Consider the following 19,701-nt stretch of genomic DNA (forward strand, 5'->3'; position numbering starts at 1 on the left):
TTCCCACACTATTGTACATAAAGTCGAACCCTTACTGAGAAATCCACATTATGAAGGTCCCATGTCTATGAGGTTCTGCTGCTTGAAGAGCTTGGTTGGCCCTGTTACATGCATTGTTAAAACATTGCGACATCTTCAAATTCTCACATAAAAAAATGCATTATATAGGACCAGCTCAGCCCTTCTTGCTGGAGAAACTGCCTGCGTTGGCCATAATGAATAATTAAGTATAAGAGTAGAAACCACAGCTCTCCCCCAAACTCACCTGTCATGTCTCCCTTTAGTGGACAAACGTTTGTCTTCTCATCACTATTTTAATAATCTGTGCTGCATTGGTTTGCTATGAGCTAGCACGTGACTAGAGGACATGCTGGCCACTGCTTGATATCAAAAGCTCAGCTCCCATGTTTGGCTTGCTGAGCATTATGGAAGATGGTTTTACAGCTGCAGGGGAGTTAAACACCCCTAGAATGGTCCTTCCATCTGTCAGGACACAGAAAAATCATGGGTAACAGTCATATGACTAGAGACTTTTGGAAGGTCACTCAGAATAATGACCAAAAAGCATGCAAAAAAGGGACAGGGAGCCCAAACCCAGAAGATAACAAGAAACAAATATGTATTCATAGTAACGACTCCTTAATAAGCACCGACCAGGCAATATACAGCAGGCCGAGCTTAGTTTAAAGTAGGAGGAGGAGGATCACAAATAATTAAAAAATTGAACCTGCTTAATGTTTTTGCATTCTATTTGCATGTAACGATTGGTAACATCAAAGGGGTAAGAGTAGTGCAGGCAGATTACCTCCTGCCAGACAACACCAATAGCAGAAAATATTCCCAGGAGAGGTTTGGATGTATAAATGTAATGTATTCCCTCATAATAACAATGCTGCTAATAATTTCCCAGCCTCAAAGCACTATTTCTTAGAGGGATGTAAGGCCCACTGAAAGGAAGGCGTGACAAGTAGACATTGTTACAGTGCTTTGTTTTTTAAATAACACAAATGTTTGTTAGTAACCAAAGAACAAGAATTTCAAAGGTCAGTTATAACATTCATGGGGCACGGCTGCTGCCTCATTGCCCACAGATGAAAAGTTTACAAACTTCAAGGATATTCTACTCCAGAATTAAATTGTTTTTAATGACACGTGACAAATCCAGCTTTTATCATCCCTGCCCCTTCCTCTGGATTACACACAAAGATCCCATCGGTCTCTAGATATTGAATACATTAGCACAGTTAGGTTTAGGTCACTTTGTGTAAAGTTACATGTGTGTGACACAACTGCCATCAATGTGTGAAGCTGTCAACAGCCCTTTGACTACGGAGTTCACAGATAGTGGAACGTTCAGGTTAATCCTCAACACTCCAGCCGGGAAAGCGGAGAAGCACATCCAGTAGCGGGTTGATTGTAGTTGGCTTAAATCCTAAGCGCCAAAAACCATTCAGTTCTTGAAGCGTGTTTGTTCACATATATGGTTGAATTTCCTAAAACAGAAAAATAATTTAAACAAAATGACATCAAACAACCCCAGGGACCGTAAAAAATGCATTTGTTTTGAAATCCTGTTGTATGCAAATCCCAATGAACACACACACACGCACACACACACACATTATATATTTCTTCAGAGTCCTTCCAATTTAGAACAAGTTCTATTTGGGGGTTACGGCCTGTCTGATTTGACCCCAAAGCGCCTCTGCATATGCCTTGTGACGAGCCTGGGCACTGTTCCTCTGGGGTAACGGACAGAACGAAATACTTACATTGCATGGTGCGCTTTGACCTGAGTTCTGCAGTTGCGTCCCCAGTAGCAATTTGGCCGAGATGTCACCGAGACTGAAAAGAAATGAAGATAAATCATCAACAGGAGACCGCTCACCACTTACTGTTATAGGTACACTTATCTAAGGATCAATAGTCCACTCAGACCTCACTCAGATCACTTCAAACTTAAACCATGCAACCTAGCAAGTATGTTTTTGTGCAACATTAGATGCCATCCCCTTACAGAGTCTAATTTATGGCGCTTTACAGCCCAAAATCATAACCAGTGTTAAGCTTTTTATAGTTTGCATCATCATCATTTTCAAAATAGCGAGGCTTTGGAAACATGTATATATCATTAGCTGACTGCTCTTTGCAAATGTCATTGGATCAGTCTCCTGTCTGGTTAAAGGGGCGATGCGGTGCAAAGAAGTACTTCTTCCCTCTATCTCACCTTAAATATATTTTTAATTTGTTTCTACTCCAGGAGCACAGAGGGAGCAAAACAAAAAGGGACCTGTATAATAGCTTCTCCATAGAAATCCACATGTAGACAAAATATAAATGTTCTAAGAGAGTCTACGATTAGTTATCTGTACCGCTGTATGCAAGGTGGCATCATATAAACCAGTGTTCCGGCAAGCACAATCGTTTTAACATTTCTATTGATCTGGAATGTTTTGTGCAGCCTCTTCTCTCTCTTTTGAAAGTAATGCTTTTCGTTTCTGCCCAATAATGACCTTTAAACAAAGACCGTTAAGCTCTCTCTCAGTTGATAGTTACCTGTCCATTGCACCAGTTAACTGGCGTTCATAAGATCTCCCCTGGTTTTGCAACATGAAAGATGCTAAAATGGTTATTGTGGTGGACTGGGGAGATAACGCAAGACCCAGCATCCTGGACTTTCCTTGATTAGTAGACATGCAAACTATGGCATAACGTGGGTCAATACTGACCTCATTCACACTGTCTCCGAATTCGTCCTTACCAAGAAGACATATAATCCTGCCATTAGACTGCTAAGCAGAGCTTCTCAAGCTTTGCTATACAAAAATGGCTCAGGCATTTAACGAGGAAGATGTGAAATATATGTAGGAAAAAAAGCAAATGTTCCTTTTATGGAAAACTACACCTTAACGCAATGGGTATTTGAATTTTTAATTAACTAAATGATAAAATACAACATAGGTGCAGATAAAGCAAGCTACAGATTAAGTACCTTAATCGGCCATCAAATAATACAGAAACGTGCAGGTTTTCTTGATAAACCAAGCAGAAAACTTGATACAATTAAATCTAGCCACAACATTAACCTTAATTTTACATCTGTCTATACAGAACAGGAAGGAACTGTAGCCTGCATGATATACGAGGATGGTTAAATAAACCAAATCTTATTTTCCCTGTTGTCATTGAATGGAGTACCTGGTAAGTCAGCAGCTGGGATGTTTTGCCTGTACTGGTAAGTTAGATCTCTAAAGTTTCGCAAGCCACAGAAGTAGCAGAGCACAGTAGATCCATTTATCCTGTAGTCTGAGAGGATGATAAAGAAAAAAATCAAACACACAAAACAGACACGTCAAAAAGAAAATCACAAACTGGTATATTCTAGAAATTGGTATAACTGGTATATTCTAGAAAAGCCACTGCAAGAATAAGAGCGCAGCCAGCGAAGAGCTAATTCAAGGAGAGGGAGAAGAGAGATTGAGAAAAATGGAAGGAAAACATGGCAACCCCAGTTTAATGAGACAGCTGCCCGAGAAAGCTTCGGAAAAGCTGAAAATAAGTTACGCCTAAAATATATTTGACATTTTAAAAAGGACGTAAGTATTTACTTGGCTGATGTGTAAATTGTGCTACCATTGGATAATCAACACGCATTAAATATAAATATAAACAAAGCATATACAGGCAATAAGTGCATGCGACATCAAACAGATTTCAAACGGCTAGGCATAAGCTGAAAGGACAGTTTAGTGTCTTTGGTACTTTAATATGCATTCTTTACTGAAAAAAAAATAGTACTTACCTTTAGAAGAAAGTATAGCTCTTGGGCTGCAGACTACTGCCCATTCCTACATTCCTCTATTCTTGCATTCACTCAATGACATTTCTATAAATGAGTGGGGGGTCTTCTTAGATCCCCCTGAAACTTTTGCCAGTCAGCACTGAATCACCCATTTTAAAAAGTGTCCCTTTCACCCCTTCACATCCGGTGACGTACCAGGATCATCATGCCCAAAAAAACATCCCCACATCGCCACTACCAAGAATATTTTGTAAAAACTTATGCTTAAGTACATCAAAGTTAATAATGAACACAAACTATAAAATCAGTATTTTCATTTTAGTAAGAATATCCTTACTAGCTTTACACTGCGGTACTAAACAAGGTTAAATGGATGTACGGCACAGATGTAATTTAGACATGTAAGAGGTGCATGAGCACCACCTAGTGGAAGTGTTATTCACTGCAAGATACCCAGGAGATTCAGACTGCCTTAAGCCACTTATTTAAAAAGGGCATCCTACAAGCAGGAGGCTCACCTGGAAGCATAAAAGACCCTCTCTGGACAGCTGCAAGGCTTTCATTAAGCAAGTCCTTCCACGTCAAGCCTCTGGATGCCAGGTAATTCTGAAACCAATTACAAGAGAACCTATTTAGTAACCCTTTTAGTAAGGGCTGTAACTCCTTTAACCCCTTCGAGACAAAGGCTGATTTTACTTTTTGTACCCTTTGTGACAATGGCCTTTTTAACATTTCTGCGCTGCTTGTGTTTAGCTGTAATTTTCTTCTTTCCCGTTTACTGAACCCACACACATTAGATATTGTTTTTTTCAGGACAAGAAGGGCTTTCTTTAGATGACATTGTTTTGATTGTATCATATTATTTACTATTAAAAAAATTATAAAATATGGTGAAAAATTTAGAAAAAAATGACTGTTTCTAACTTTTAGTTGAAAAATCTTTTACTCATCTATAAAAGGTAATGAAAAAACCTGCTAAATAGATTCTACTATTTGTCCTGAGTTTAGAAATACCCAATGTTTTTATGTTTTTTTGCTTTTTTCTACCCATTATGGGGCAATAAGTACAGGTAGCGTTTTGCTATTTCAAAGCCATTTTTTCCAATTCTGGTAATTCTTCCCCCCTTGTGCCATTTCGGGTATCTTTGAACCCGGCCAATGCAATTTACCCCATCAAGTCATATATTTTTGAAAACTAGACAGCCCAGGGTATTCCAAATGCTAGTATTTTAACTCTTTCCATGCACCATATCTACCACCAGTCTTTGTCAAACTTTATGGTAGTCATTTTTTTGCATTTGTTTTGTCATACACATTTTACTTCAGGTATGAATTAAAATGTTCTCGTTTATGTCACTATCACAAAACACCCCAATATGTGTTCAGCAACATCTCCTGAGCACAGCGATACCCCACATGAATGATTTTGCCTGGCTGTTTGGGGGCAAAAGGGCCACATTTGGGGCATGCGCTTTTTTCAATGTTGAACTTTGGCATTTGGGGATCCACTGCCCATGCCCTATTTGGTACATCTTTGAGCCGGGCCATTTCAGTGTGCCCAATAAACCCATATATTTTTGAAAACTAGACACCCCAGGGTATTTCAAATGCTAGTATTTTAACTCTTTCCATGCACCATATCTACCACCAGTCTTTGTCAAACTTTGTGGTAGTCATTTGTTTGCATTTGGTTTTCCACACACATTTTAATTCAGGTATGAATTAAAATGTTCTCGTTTATGTCACTATCACAAAACACCCCAATATGTGTTCAGCAACATCTCCTGAGCGGAGTGATACCCCACATGAATGATTTTGCCTGGCTGTTTTGGGGCAAAAGGGCCACATTTGGGGCATGCGCTTTTTTCAATGTTGAACTTTGGCATTTGGATCCACTGCCCATGCCCTATTTGGTACATCTTTGAGCCAGGCCATTTCAGTGTGCCCAACAAAACCATATATTTTTCAAAACTAGACACCACAGGGTATTTTAAATGCTGGTATTTTAACTCTTTGCATGCACACATTTTACCACCAGCATTTTTTCAAAGTTTGCAGTAGTATTTTTGTGTGTATTTTTCCCCCACACACCTACTTTATGTATGAATTTACAGCTCCTGGTATATGCCGCTGTCACACGACACCCCATAATGTGTTCAGCAACATCTCCTGAGTGCAGTGATACCCCACATGCATGGGTGTGTCATTTTTGGGGGGAACTAAAAGGCCACATTTGGTACGTGTGCATTTTTCTAATTGGAAATTAGATGTGTGGCCATCCTTCCCCCCGTGTTAATTGGGACGTTGTTGAACCTGGCCCATTCAATTTACCCCATCAAATCATACATTTTTTAAAAGTAGACACCCCACGGGCATTTAATATGCCAGTATTTTAACTCTTTCCATGCGAGAATTGTTTTAAGCTTATATGCTATTAGGACTTGCTCACAAAAATATATTTTTTATATATATATATTTTTTTTTTATTTTTTTTAAAAAAAATTTTAACATTTTTTTTCAACTTGGAGGTTCCCCTGATAGTGACATCAGTGGGAAATGATTTTTACATTTTACTGTTTTTTTTACTATTTTTTTCTAATTATTATTAATTTTATTTTATTTTTTAATTTATTTTTACTAATCACACTGTGATTAGAAAGCTGGGCTCCATTGACTTGCATGGTGAATGCAGTACCTGTATTCAACCTGCAAGTGGAGCCAAAGTTCTCTAGATGGTCTGGACCATCTAGCTAAATTTTAAAATTTGTTGGTTCCTGTTACAGGACGGCGGCCATCTTCCTTGATGGCGAAGATTGCCGGTAGCTGCGGCTGTGACCGCTCTCCGGAGCGGTCACAGCCCATCAAAAGGTTAGTGTTTGGTGTCGCTGGATGCCTCCTGATCGAGGCATTCCAGCGACACCATTTAAGTTTAGGAGGCGATCGTCGATCGCCTCCTAAACGCTTTTAAAACGGGCGTCCGCCGCCATACAAAGTATGGCGGATGTTGACGCCCCGTGGAGGGGCCAGAGATGGCCCCTTCGTGCCGATCGCGGCGTTGCTGAATGCCTCGAGGTCGAGGCATTCAGCAACGCTTTTTGGGTGCAGAAAGCGATAGTAGATCGCTTTCTGCACCCGTTTAAAGACGTGCCGGTCCTGGCACGTCAATTGTCGTAAAGCACATGCTTTTCCGTGCCGTGCCAGGACCGGCAATTGTCATTAAGGGGTTAAATGTGTTCATATGTGTCAAACCTCACACTAGTTGTACTAAAAACAACTTGATAATCAAGATAGATCTGTCTCAATAACCTTGTGCGCTCCCTCAAAAAAATCAGCAGAAGCCTTGCAAAGGCCCAAGGCTGGTAAATTTAAGGTCCCAGAAGTGTTATAGAAACTCTTGCCATAGTAGCCAAAAACAAGAATCCTAACTGAAAGTTGATTGAAGACATAGGATTAGTTGGCAATTGTACCACTTCATAAAACAGTCTCTCTCTCTCTTTTAGAACTTAATTTCTGTAACATTGTCTCTGATAGAAGTCTCATACATAAATGGGTTTGGATATGAGAATAATTGAATAGTTAAAGCAATGGGTGAGCAACAAGAAAAAAAGGTCGTAATTAATAATGCCTGTGACATGTAATTATTAGCAATTTCATGAGGTTTAAAATTCCGGTATCTCTCTACAATAGGACAGACATTCCTGGTAGAGTGAGCCAAAGGCTAATTATCTACGTAGCATTAGAAGAGTACATGGAGAGTACTGTGCTGCCATCAACAAGGGAAAGGTACTGGAAGGGGATTATTTGTGCTGATCTAATGGTAGGCAAACTAGACGTCCCGCATGTTTCTCCTCTGAGATCAGGTTCTACGTTTGTATGTACGACCATAAGGAAATATTCCTGTAACCGATCTATTGTAACTATTGCAAGTTAACTCCTTGGTCACGTCTCACTTTTTTTTTTTTTTAATTATTCCAATGGAAATGTTTTTGGAGTCACAAGCATATTAGCCATGTATTTATTTTCCTTTAAATGTTACACAATTGTGATTTTTTTTTTTAAATAATACCCAAACCACAAAAAATAATGGTTATAAACCTCACCTTAAGAATGTCTGACTCATAATTATTGTTGTTAAGTACAGAATCCAAACATTTCTCTCCAAGATTTAATTCTGCAACAAAATAAAATAAGAGATATGACTTAACTATAGTACTTCATGGGAGTGCATAGTTCAATTTTAACTCAAGCTTGATTATATCAGGACAAATGAATGACAATAAAATGGTATTACCAGTCTCAGTTTAAGACAGGGGAACAATCATGGTGTTTTGGTTATTCAGTGGGTTGTAATAACTATCACATAAAAAAACAAATTGTGATTTGTGCTGCAAGAGTAATACATTATCAATCTGGTATTCATAAGAATTAACAAAACACGAAAACAGACAACATAGTACCGTACCACAGAATGGAGCTAGACATCCAAAACAGCCCATCCTGGTACATCCCCAGTACATGTGACAGAACGGCTGTAAACACACAGTGCCTGGGAAAGTGGTTTCAAAATGAAAACATGTTAAGTTACTGAAAAAATGTTTGCTGAAAACCATCATTAGAAAATTCTTGTTAAGATACACACATGTATATTTCTACTGATAGAAATGACACGGTAACATATCGATAAAGCTATATGTATGTGTGCAGATATCTAATCTATACAGACCACACCACTTCACCCTCCCCATACGTGCTAATCATTACTACGTAAGTTAGCGGATAAATGATAAATAAATTCCATATTGTCTCCAAAAGTACGACAACTGGATGACTTACATTGTTGGGGTGCGACATGGGGGTTTTGCTCCCTTTCTGCCCTCCGGTCGGGCATTGGCTGGAAGCAGCAGGTGCAGATCACGTGACTTCCCTGGGAAGGACATACATATTCCTGGACAGCTGCGAGGACAGAAAAGAACGTGAGAGAAAGTGAACAACTTTACAACAAATAATGGCAAAATTTAAGGGAACTCAACAACACAGTATCTTATGGCTGTTGCAGCTCCCCCTGGAATGGTGAGCCAAAGGGTGCCCTGAACATTGTCCTTAGGAATAACAAATTGCAATGTACCAGAGATTAATGTTAACCCATGGCCATGGCCATGGCAAATACATATCACCAATGCATCAAAGCATAAAAACCAAGCATGCTTACAAAAATGTATAAATACAACTCTCAAAACCAACCTGAGGGAAAGTTGGAGGAGGTAGAGGGAGCATCACCTAGAGCTTCAGGTGGTGACAGATACGGTGGTGGTGGTGGTGGCGGCGGCATACTGTGCCTGCCATACCCTGGGCACTGCCGGCACACTGTGTAAGGCTGGCTGCATGGAAAATACAAAATGCAACATGAACCATCCAAAGTATTGGAAATATCCCTTACTAAAATGCAGAACTGGAGAATTTCTAATAAAAAGATCGATAGATAATATAAAAATAATAAAACCGTAATAACAAAAATGGGACTAAAGTCTCGAAAGTGCCTTTGCCAGGACCTACTCTTTTTACATAATTGCACATTCAGGTAATCAGGGAGCAGCGGCCTCAATGAAATCATGTGAAAACAGAAGGCTCCAAGGTCAGCAAACCTTATATCTGAGGATTCACTGTCCACATCAGAAAGCTCCAGCAGATCCTCCGAACTTCCCTCCTCATCCGAGAAAGACCGGCGTACTTTGGGCTGCAGCATGTCCTGTGTGATTTTGTTCCGTGCATCCATGCTGCGTCGGTCTTCCTCACTTCGGCACTTATCTGTATTATACAAGAGGATTTTAAGACGTCCAAATTAGATAAAACACCAAGGTGGCACAGAGGAGGAGGCATTCTACTTTCAGGACTCTAATCCATTATTATTAAGGAATCTAGTCTATTATTATTATGACTACACTGAACTGGATGCACTGGAGCATCAGAAGGGCCATTTTCAGCCAACAACAAGCCTTTATCCCTTAACTACTTGCCTGGGTGCTGGAGCAGATAGGCTTCGACCAGGTTGTTCAGTATGTGGTTTTTGCAGATGCGCTCGACTGGACAGCGGCAGGTGGGACAGAGGGAGGAACGCTCCATCCAGCCGGAGTAGCAGGCAGCACAGAACGTGTGCATGCAGGGCTGCAAACTGGTAAAAAATATCCATATGCTCCGTGAAGTGTTCTCTGTGCCAATTATCAGTTACATCTAATATATCCTAAGTTTTGTGTGAACTTGCCTATGTTGAATATGCCTTTTTTTTTTTAATTATAAAAAAGGAGAACATGTCACATTTGAGATAATCCCTAATTGGAATTGCTTTCACTATTGACTTTGTTATTAGTACAAAATACATTACTTTCTGTATGCAAGAGCGGCTATAGGTTCCTGAAATCGTCCAGGTATCGGATTTCAATACCAGATTTTACGGTTTTATCTAAAATGTGTCAGCTCCCCATTGCTCAGAATTTGATTGATTACCACACTGTTTTCTTACTTACTGTACTATTGGTTTATTTTTACATATAACCTGTATAAAGTGGTAAAAGTTGTGCCGTTGTGCGGAACATTTCACTTTTCTCTATGGAGCCAATTGTTCCATCTTTACTTTCTGAATTGCTCGTTCTACGTATGAACTAACTTTAAGAAAATATTATTGGTTCAAGGCCGTCGAAGTCCAATGAACGGCATAAGGGGCTCAGAACACTGAAACGTAAATTCAGAAATATAGAAATATTCTATCAATGTTGTTCAAGAACATCGAAGAGCCCACTGCAATTATTGACTAGTTCAACTGAATTCAATTCAAAAGTAAAGCACCACTTAAGCCTATGACGAAAGGAAAGCCAGACTGCTCCAATGCCAGAGTTGTCCCCATTACCTGACACAGTCATGCAACAACTCTTGACAGATGATACAGGTCAACGTCTCTTCCATCTTGTCCGGCTTCACACTCGCACCCTTCATTTCCTCCGCTGCACATTTTGAAGTATCGGAAGTTGCAGGATTTTCTGAGCAGTCATCCTCTGCAAAAAATGACCAAACTAAACTAAACTGTAAACTTTTCTCCCTGAAATGTGTTTGCAGCAGAACTGTTTAGAGCCTGATTATCTACTAAATAGTGAAGTCAGGCTTTCATAGAACAGATACATGTAATGTATATAGATAATTGATATCATTAACTCATAGCCCCCCCCATTAGTTTTATCTTTCCCTTGTGCTTATATTTAGGAACTTGGGGAAATTAGATTGTCAGCACTTTTTCTGTATTATGCATGCTACATTGAACCCCATACCCCCCTCCCCAGAAAATGTTTTAAGTATTTATGTCTGCAATGTTATACAAAAGGATCGATCAAATAGGATACGTGCGGAGGTTGCATGGTTAAATACACATGCTTGTCCTCTGTATGCAGCCCATGAACCTTCATACAGACAGCCTACGTAACCGAGATCATTCATTTCATAGCACTAACCTGTCCTGAGCCTCTTTTTTGGAGGTGGAAGATCGCCTTGCTCTGCTGTTTGCACGGTATCCGTAAGGAGATGTCCTGCAGCTGTCTGTCTGTTATCTGGAGCGAGACCAGAACCACCAACTCTGGCTTGAGACTCCTCATCGTGTTGAGGTTGTGCTACAGTAGCTACTAATTCAGTCCCTGTATATTTTAGAGAGGAAACAAATACATCTAAGGAAAGAGAGCAGCAACATAAAAGAAAAGGGTAACTTAATAAACTGGGTAAACTCTAATAAAAGTAAACTCTAAAAAAAGATAAAAATGGATTCTCCAAAAATAAAAGCACAAAGCTGAAAAAGATCATTCTCAGTAGCTTTGGGGTTGGGTGAATAGAAGATTAACCAGTAAACTATATGAGGAATCTATACATCATCTTTTTCTCCATTTATAGAAATAATGTTTAATGTAGTGTAAAATATTCCCCTTAAATATTCAGCTTTATAGTCTCTGGTTCGATTGAAGGCTTAATAACAGAAAGGCCTGCAGTGAATACATACAGCAATAGGATGCTCAGGCCATCACCTACCTGCTGAGAATGGCTGAAACTGCAGTGCAGATGATGGCTCGCTGGCAGAGGTAGTAGGTGTGCTGAAGAGGTTGGAGGTGGATGTTGATGGCCGAGGTTCTTCATAAGACATAAGCGTGTCCTGAGAAGATGACACGGTCTTATCGATTTCCTCAGTGCCTGAGGTATCTGCAAGAAGTGATCGCATGGATTTAGCAAGCATGATTAGAACAGATGAAAACAAATGCATATGCAACGGCTCTTTGAACCTTTTCACAAAGGAATACAAACATTCTTTGGTTGTGAAATTCCAAAGTTTAACCTTCTATCAGTGCTGACCTGAAGGCTAACGTATGCTTGTAAGTCATCAGCAATTTCTAGAGGCTATCATGGCACCATCCTTTCTCAATGAAGAGAGCTCTGTCCATCTTTTCACAGCCTTTGCTGTAGTACGGTTACTATGCCAAAGTTTGAAAACACTTTTCAACAGCTGCAGATCATTTTTGTGGCGATTTAACCACCTCTAAGCACGGCAACTCAAAGTTGGAAAGAGAACTGTAAAGCATAAAATTACAGATGTAAGAAAACATATGTAAAGTACCTTCTTTCTCTTGCATACTGTCCTGTGCTTCATTCAAAGATTTATACATATATGCAACATCTGAAAGCAGACAAAAATGGTAACAGAAATTATCTGGGCTTTATAACCGAATCAAAAAGTGTTTTCCAGAAAGAAAAATACATACCATAAATAAGAGCACAATAAGGCACAGAAAAGGGAACTTTAACTAAACTGAAAGTTTCCAGTATAAAAAAAAAAAGACAAGGGGCATGAATTGCTATTTACACATCTGTGTGCAAGTCATTTAACATTTATTTTGGACTCACTTTGCTCTGGCTCATTTTTCTTATAAACAAGATAGATCACATCCCCGTTTTTCAGCGGGTACGACTGTTTCTTCACCAGCTTCAGCCTGTTAATCACCGTGCCATTTGTGCTGCAAAGTAACAGGATAACACAGTAAGGATCGGGGTGTTTTTGAAAATGGGGGAAGAGCCATGTGAACAAACAAAAGGACATCCATGTCTAGTTCAAAGGATGAGGGGTATAAAAAGCTTGCGCAACAAAACTAGCACGACTTAACACATTCGTCCGGTCTGTAGCGCTGGAATGGATAAGGAACCCCCCATCACACTGATCCACGTTTCTTGACCTACTAGTGCTACTAGTACATGTTGTATGAAATCCTGGTAGAAATTACATATTTGCAAGGGGAAGTCCCATGGAAAAACCCAAATATTTTTCTTTAACAGGAAATATAGTGCTGCATACATTAATGTAGCCTGTACTAAAGAAACATTATTTAATATTGTACTATTAAACTACTTTTATCTGCAGACAGTCCTAATAGTCTGGATGACTTTCCCTGATCCACAAGTGAATTATTTATGGTCACTAAAGGGCCAGCATGAAAAGGTGTTAGCATAGGCTAATATAACAAAAAAATGGTTATATGCAGTTCCTTGAATACATTATTTTAAGCACAGATTAGAACATTTTTTTTTTTTTTTTAAAGAAAATGACGCATCGTGAAACCTATTTTTAATCTACTACTAGTAATGAAAAAGTATCATAATTACATTACATAACTGTAATGTTTTGTGTATTAAATGTGTCTGAAAGCATCTATTTAATCAAATAAAATGGTTAAGTGTGTAACTGTGCCAGGGTACACAGATGACTAGGCTTCGCTCCATTTAGCCGTTACCTGGTGTCTTCTAAGGAAACAAGCCCGGATTCTTCATCCACTGTGATTTTGCAGTGTTCCCCAGAAACCAACTTGTTGCCAGGGAAGGAGAGGTCACAGGCTGTGTAATTAAATTAGACCGTTAAGAAAACAACAAAAAAAAGAGAACATTTACCAACATAAACTTAAATAACATCACTTAGCATGTATTACATTATACTGTCATCTAAATGTAAAGCTTTCAAACTGATCTACATCATTTATCATAACCCATAGAACTCAACTATTTTGCCCAAGGATCTCCACGTGTATCCAGTGAAGTAAAGAAGAAAGAGGTAACACGATTATACCAGGGACGTGTAATTGGCAAGTGGCAGCACTATAGACTAAGTCACTGAGAAAAATCATAACCCAAAAGCATCATAAATGAATGTAAAGTATTTGAGAAACAGGGAGCTCTAGACATGTTTTATAAAATAATATGACGGATATTATCAGCATAAAATTTGTTGACAAGCATATAATAATCATTGCCTACGGCAGGGCTTGACAAATCCCAGGCGCCAGGTCGCCATAGTGACTGAGAATTTTGTCCTGGCGCCTAGATACGGGGCGTCCAACATGCGGCCCACCGGGTAGGCTGGCAGACCAACGTTCATGTAGTGTGGCCCCGAGGTGAGGTGGTAAGACCGCTTTAATTTTATTAGGCGGCCGGCTTGTACACACCATGCTGCTGAGTGGCAGTGCTCAGTGAGGCTCTTCGTCCCCCCGCTTTCAAGATGTGACGCTCAAGGGGGCGGGGCTCACAGAAGAGCAAATGGAGTTGTGGATTTGGTCAAAGTTAATGGTCTCCTCAATGCAGAGAAGCACAGGCAGATACTCATCCGTCATAGAATACCATGAAGGAGGCATCCGATTGGCCCAAAATGTATTCTGCAGCATGACAGTGACCCCATTTAAGACCTATCTTCAGCGTAAAGGACAAGGAGTCCAGAAAATGATGGAATGGCCCCCCACAGACCCCTAATCTCAACACCATCGAGTCTGACATTACATGAAGAGAGAGAAGCAACTCAGGCTGCCAAAATCCACAGAAGAACTGTGGTTAGTTCTCCAAGATGTTTGGAATCACCTGCCAAGTTTCTTAACCCCTTCCATACCGGTGATGTACCTGGTACTTCCTGGTTGGGTGTCACCCCCACACGGGGACGTACCAGGTACGTCACTGATCATGCGTGATCCAGGGTCGCTATGGACGCTGGGATCGCGAGGGGCGGCTGCTACTGACCGCTGGGTGTCCCCAGCGATCCGTAGCAGCCACTCCCCCTCAATTCCATGCACGTGATCACTTTGAAGCGAATCACGAGCACAGAATTAAAATATTTAAATAAAACTGCGGTCTTCAAGGGAAGACGCAGTACAAGAACACTGGTACGGAAGGGGTTAACAAAACTGTGTGTGTGTACCTGGTTCTGTTTTGAAGGCAAAGGGGGCTCACACCAAATATTATCCAATAATACACTAGGTGGCACCTGGATAATAACACAAGTACTGATTGTTTTCTTCTGTTCACTCACTTTGTATTTTGTCAAAAGATAAAAACAAAACAAACAAAAATGAACATGTCTATTTTTGAAAGCATTCTTACTTTACAACATTTTTTCACACCTTCCTAAAACATTTGCAAAGTAACATATATTTTCAGAAAGTCATGTGACCAACCTACTAAACAGACATTATTTCCCTATAAGTTAATTAGCTTAGGTTAGCCACACTAGGAGGAGGTGTCGTAAAAAAAAAAAAAGACCGCTACACGGTTAGTTTCTGCACATACATAGAAACTTAAATCTGAAAAAAAAGTGTGCCAAAATGCAAAAGGTGATCTAATTTTTAGTCCTGCCACAAAATATACATACACACACACACACACACATATATATATATATATATATATATATATATATGTAATATGTTATAACTAAACAAGAACCCTCAGCCATTCAATCACTGGTGTTAGCCCTGTGGTCTGAAATAACAAAATCTGCATAGGGAAATAAATTCTCAGCCATTTCTTTTTTTATTCACTTTTATCCTCCATTTCAATGGCTTCATACTGACACGGAGGAAAAGGACAAGCTCAGAGTATATGTTTATAAACGCCTCTTTTGGTTCAGTAGGTCAATATGATAATGTGAGATATATATATATATATATATATATACACACACACACACAAATATATATATACAAACAATTATATACATACACACATACACAGCTTGAATATCCACACTTCATTGTCAATTTGCAATTAGCATGCCCCTTTCCAAATCTTTCCAAACCTTTCCCTTAATATCTATTTTACAATCAACAAGAATATATAAAAGCATAAAAACAGAAAACAGACGTTAATGCGCGCAGGGCATCTGAATATTCAGAACAAGCAATCCTACCAGAGAGCGAAGCCCGAGAGACCGGGGTGGTTTTACAATAATCTCAGTAAAGCTTGCTTCATTACGGCAATAATAAGACAGCTGAGCTTTTAAAAACGAACAACCGTGCAAGAGCTTAGCAGTGTCAGGTGGTAGGTTACCTTTTTTCCTTCCTATCGTCCATTCCCTTTTGCAAAGAAGGAGTTCAGATGCAGATTCTGTTTCAGCTCCCAGCAGCCTGCTCAGTTTCCCCCAGGGCTTCATCTCCCCAAAGCCTTCCATCTCCATTCACATCTGAATCGGTAAAAGAAACACAATGTGTTAGGGGGCAGGGAGGCCTAAACTTACCCTTCAGGGAGGCTCAAGAGCTCAAAGCTCCCCTCCCCACCATCCAGACACAACAGTAGCAGCTCAGACTGCAGAGAAAGCCATGATTGTAACAATTTCCATCAGAAACACACACTAACACCCCCAACACCCAAACAACAGAAACATGCTATGCGTAAAAATTAACATGATGCCGGGGGAGGGGATCTGTACAGCAAACTAATTTCAATAGTGAGCCCCAAGTCTCATCGGTAGCGCGGCTGAAAGGAGACAAAGCAATCATGTCTTTGGTGACGTTTGAAACCGTTATACGGATTCAGCGTTAAGACAATTAATATATAGAACCATGTGCATTAAAGTTGTCATGGGATGCCACTCTAGCCAAAGGAGCTGCAAACAGTTACAGATGGGGTGTAAATTTCTACGTGCCATGTTTGTGTTGTTTCCCGAATGCAAAGAACGCAGAAGATGTTTTTTCTTTCGCAATATCCAACGACAACATAAAATACGAAATGAAAAACCGTGTTCAGTGATATTGGAGATCACAAACGATTTGCATGTAAAGCTACATAAAGTAGGCACTTTGCCTGGGATATACTTATTGTTGCAGCCTGTATTGTTCCAAGAGGTTTCCCAGTTGAGTCACAGAGTGGGGGCAGAAGGCAGCTGTCTGTGAATGTGGGCGTCTGATTGGGTGATGAGATGCCATGGAATTCGAGAGTGGGACAGACTACAGGCGGGAGGTGTGGGATCGGTTGGGGGAGGTCTCCTTCCTCCTAAATGTGGAGAACTTACAGGAGGGTCACCGTTTACTTAATGTGGATGTAGGAGGCGGAGGGATTTGGCTGGGAAGCAGTTTCACGTTCTGACATAAGAATCCAGAATGTTGGATCATAATATATATCTCACCGGTGGGTTGGACGGGGATATCAGCGTCTTCATTAAGGGGATAAAGTGAAACAGGGACATCCATGAAAATATATGCAGTCAGAAGGAAGGATGAATATGAAAGGGGAGGCATAGCGATGCAAGATGTCGAATTAACGCAATAATCGTTATATGAGCGACAAAAAAAGACAAAGGATAGGCAGCCAAGGGCAACGGGAAGGAGACAATAGAAGATCAAAGTAATGGAGAAAGCAAAGGAGGAAATGGGGGGGGCAACACAAAAAAAGGGGAATAGTAGCCAAAGAAATAGGAAAGCAAGGAGTTAAAGGAAGAGATAATTGAGATAATAGAAAGGAGAGAATGCTATGGAGAGCAAATGGGATACGGTGGGAGTGCAATATGTGCAGCAGGTGACAATAAGGTACCTTGCGTATACAGACAGCAGATTATATATATATATATATATATATATAAATATAAATAAAAGCGGGAAATGAAATATGGGAAGACAAAACCAGAAGATTTATCTAAAAACAAGGAGTGACGGGGCTTTACGTGAGCTCCGTAGGGGAAGAGAAGAGTAAAAGTGAAAGGGATTAGAAACATCATAAGCACATTTGCAAAGTCACTGAGATGGGCTGACAAATACTGGAATAAACCAGCGAAGTTACAGTGATGACAAACATCAACATCTAAAGCAGCCAACTAATCCTTCACCAAGATCCAATCCACCCAGGCCTCGCTGTATATAAGATTGTGTATGGGTTGCCGCATTTTCTTGGGGGGAATTTTTGCTTTTGAAAAAGTGGATGATGACTAAAGTCTTTTAGAGGGGTATAAGAGCTTAGGGCATGTCATTGGCAGGAACAGGTAGAGCAAGAAACAACCTACACTACGGAATGTGGCAAGGAACATTTTTAATGGCGTGCTAATAATATGTGGAGGAGATGGCTTGTGCAGCACTAAGTAGAAAGGTGAAAGACTATAGCGGTGGTTGGTGGTCCTGCTTATGTTTATGGAGGATGGGAGGTAAGGCTCACATTAATGCCAGGCATGAGTTACAGCCTACACTGGGGGTAGCTGTGAAGGGGACATCAGCACCTGCATTTATTGGATGAGTGACAGTGTCAGGAACAGGGGAGTCACCATAACTACCAACACTGAGAGTAAACGACACTCTGAATCTACACCCAATACTTATCCATAGAGTTTGTTGTGTCTAGACAGGCAGTGGATAGCTAAAAAGGGGGTACACAATGCAAATTCCCATGATGCACGGCTGCAATTCAGTGTAAAACACAATGCAAGAGCAGCTGCCACATGGCCTCAGGTACAATCGATTACCTATAATCACTAGTACTGGAGGGGATGCGTGTCTAAGCGCCCCTGGCAGCCCGGCCATGTATGTAGTGTGTGTGTGTGTGTGTGTGTGTGTATGCAGTGTGTGTGTGTGACTTGCATTAGGTAGTGCCTGTGCTGTCTCGGGCTGGGTGTTCGGGGATACAATTGATGGGTGTCTAAGGCCTGTCGCGAACTGCCCCTCCACTCGCCCGTCAATCACCCCATTTCCCCTTACCCCCAACACAGTGCTGAATGTCTCTGAATTAAACCGCGTACATTCCCAGTCCCTGAGGTTGCGGTTACCGACTCTATCTCCTTTCTCCGCCGTCTCCTCTTCCGCCGCCTCCCTGTCACAACACAGCCAAGGCGGCGTCAGCTGATCCGGGGGAGGAGCCTGCACCGTACGTGGCGTCTCCTATAGAAACATCCTCCCTCCCCTTCCAAACTATTAGAAAGAGCTGACATCTGGTGGAGCCGCCTCCGACCATCTTTGTTGTGGGCACAGGTTTGGTGCGTATTGTAAACGCCCTCTAGTGGAGAATCTTGATATCCTCTGCCTTTTCACATGTGAAGAGACTCATGCCTACCAACATCCCCAACGGCCATTGGCACGGCCTGACTTGGGATGACAAGTCGGCCCTGGCACTTTAAGGTTGTCAGCCACTTAATGATTTAACTGCGGCCTACGGCTGGATATGACAAGCCACACACACACATACCTGTGAACTCTCCGGGTTTGACCCAGAGAACTCCTGGAGAAGCACCGCGCGGGGTCTTGACACACCAAACTTCTTGTCCATTTCCCCCTTAAATGAGGGTTTTTCTGTGATACCCAGCATTCTGAGCTCCTAGCAAAGTTGGACATCAGATGAAGAAAGAGGATTTAGCTCCTAAAGATGGGCTATTTTTCATAAATAGGGGCACTTGAGAGGTGTGGTAGTGAAAGGCTTTAACCCTTAATAGCCAATGGCATAACAGAACTTCAGTACCCTGATTAGAGAATAAATACTAGGTCAGCTCTCTTATTTTGCTCCCACAACTACTTACTCATCTGATTCATTCATACTCTGCACATCACAAATATTATGTATTTAAACAATTATTATGCATATATAAATGAATG

General features: G+C 40.7%; 1 protein-coding gene across 1 annotated transcript; it reads right to left on the reverse strand.

The window, feature by feature from the left end:
- Window positions 1–986: 986 nt before the first annotated feature.
- Window positions 987–18,959, reverse strand: CHFR (checkpoint with forkhead and ring finger domains). Its single transcript, XM_053471492.1, has 18 exons — window positions 18,814–18,959; window positions 16,184–16,316; window positions 13,612–13,711; window positions 12,731–12,840; window positions 12,444–12,503; window positions 11,864–12,031; window positions 11,299–11,478; window positions 10,704–10,848; window positions 9,817–9,971; window positions 9,445–9,607; window positions 9,044–9,180; window positions 8,636–8,755; window positions 8,265–8,348; window positions 7,903–7,973; window positions 4,321–4,408; window positions 3,199–3,306; window positions 1,773–1,845; window positions 987–1,493 (listed from the first exon to the last, which is right to left on the reverse strand). Exons 2-18 carry the CDS (start codon window positions 16,308–16,310, stop codon window positions 1,451–1,453), a joined length of 1,932 nt encoding a protein of 643 aa, XP_053327467.1. The 5' UTR covers window positions 16,311–16,316; window positions 18,814–18,959; the 3' UTR covers window positions 987–1,450.
- Window positions 18,960–19,701: the final 742 nt, after the last annotated feature.

The sequence above is a fragment of the Spea bombifrons genome, chromosome 1, assembly GCF_027358695.1.
Source record: "Spea bombifrons isolate aSpeBom1 chromosome 1, aSpeBom1.2.pri, whole genome shotgun sequence".
NCBI lineage: Eukaryota > Metazoa > Chordata > Amphibia > Anura > Pelobatidae > Spea > Spea bombifrons.

Excerpts from the sequence above, each read along its gene's own strand:
- CHFR (XM_053471492.1), bottom strand. The coding sequence starts at position 16,310 with ATGGAGATGGAAGGCTTTGGGGAGATGAAGCCCTGGGGGAAACTGAGC. Across the intron at positions 13,712-16,183 it reads GACGATAGGAAGGAAAAAAG|CCTGTGACCTCTCCTTCCCT; the intron begins GTAACCTACCAC and ends TTAATTACACAG. Across the intron at positions 8,349-8,635 it reads CCATGTCGCACCCCAACAAT|GCACTGTGTGTTTACAGCCG; the intron begins GTAAGTCATCCA and ends CCACTTTCCCAG.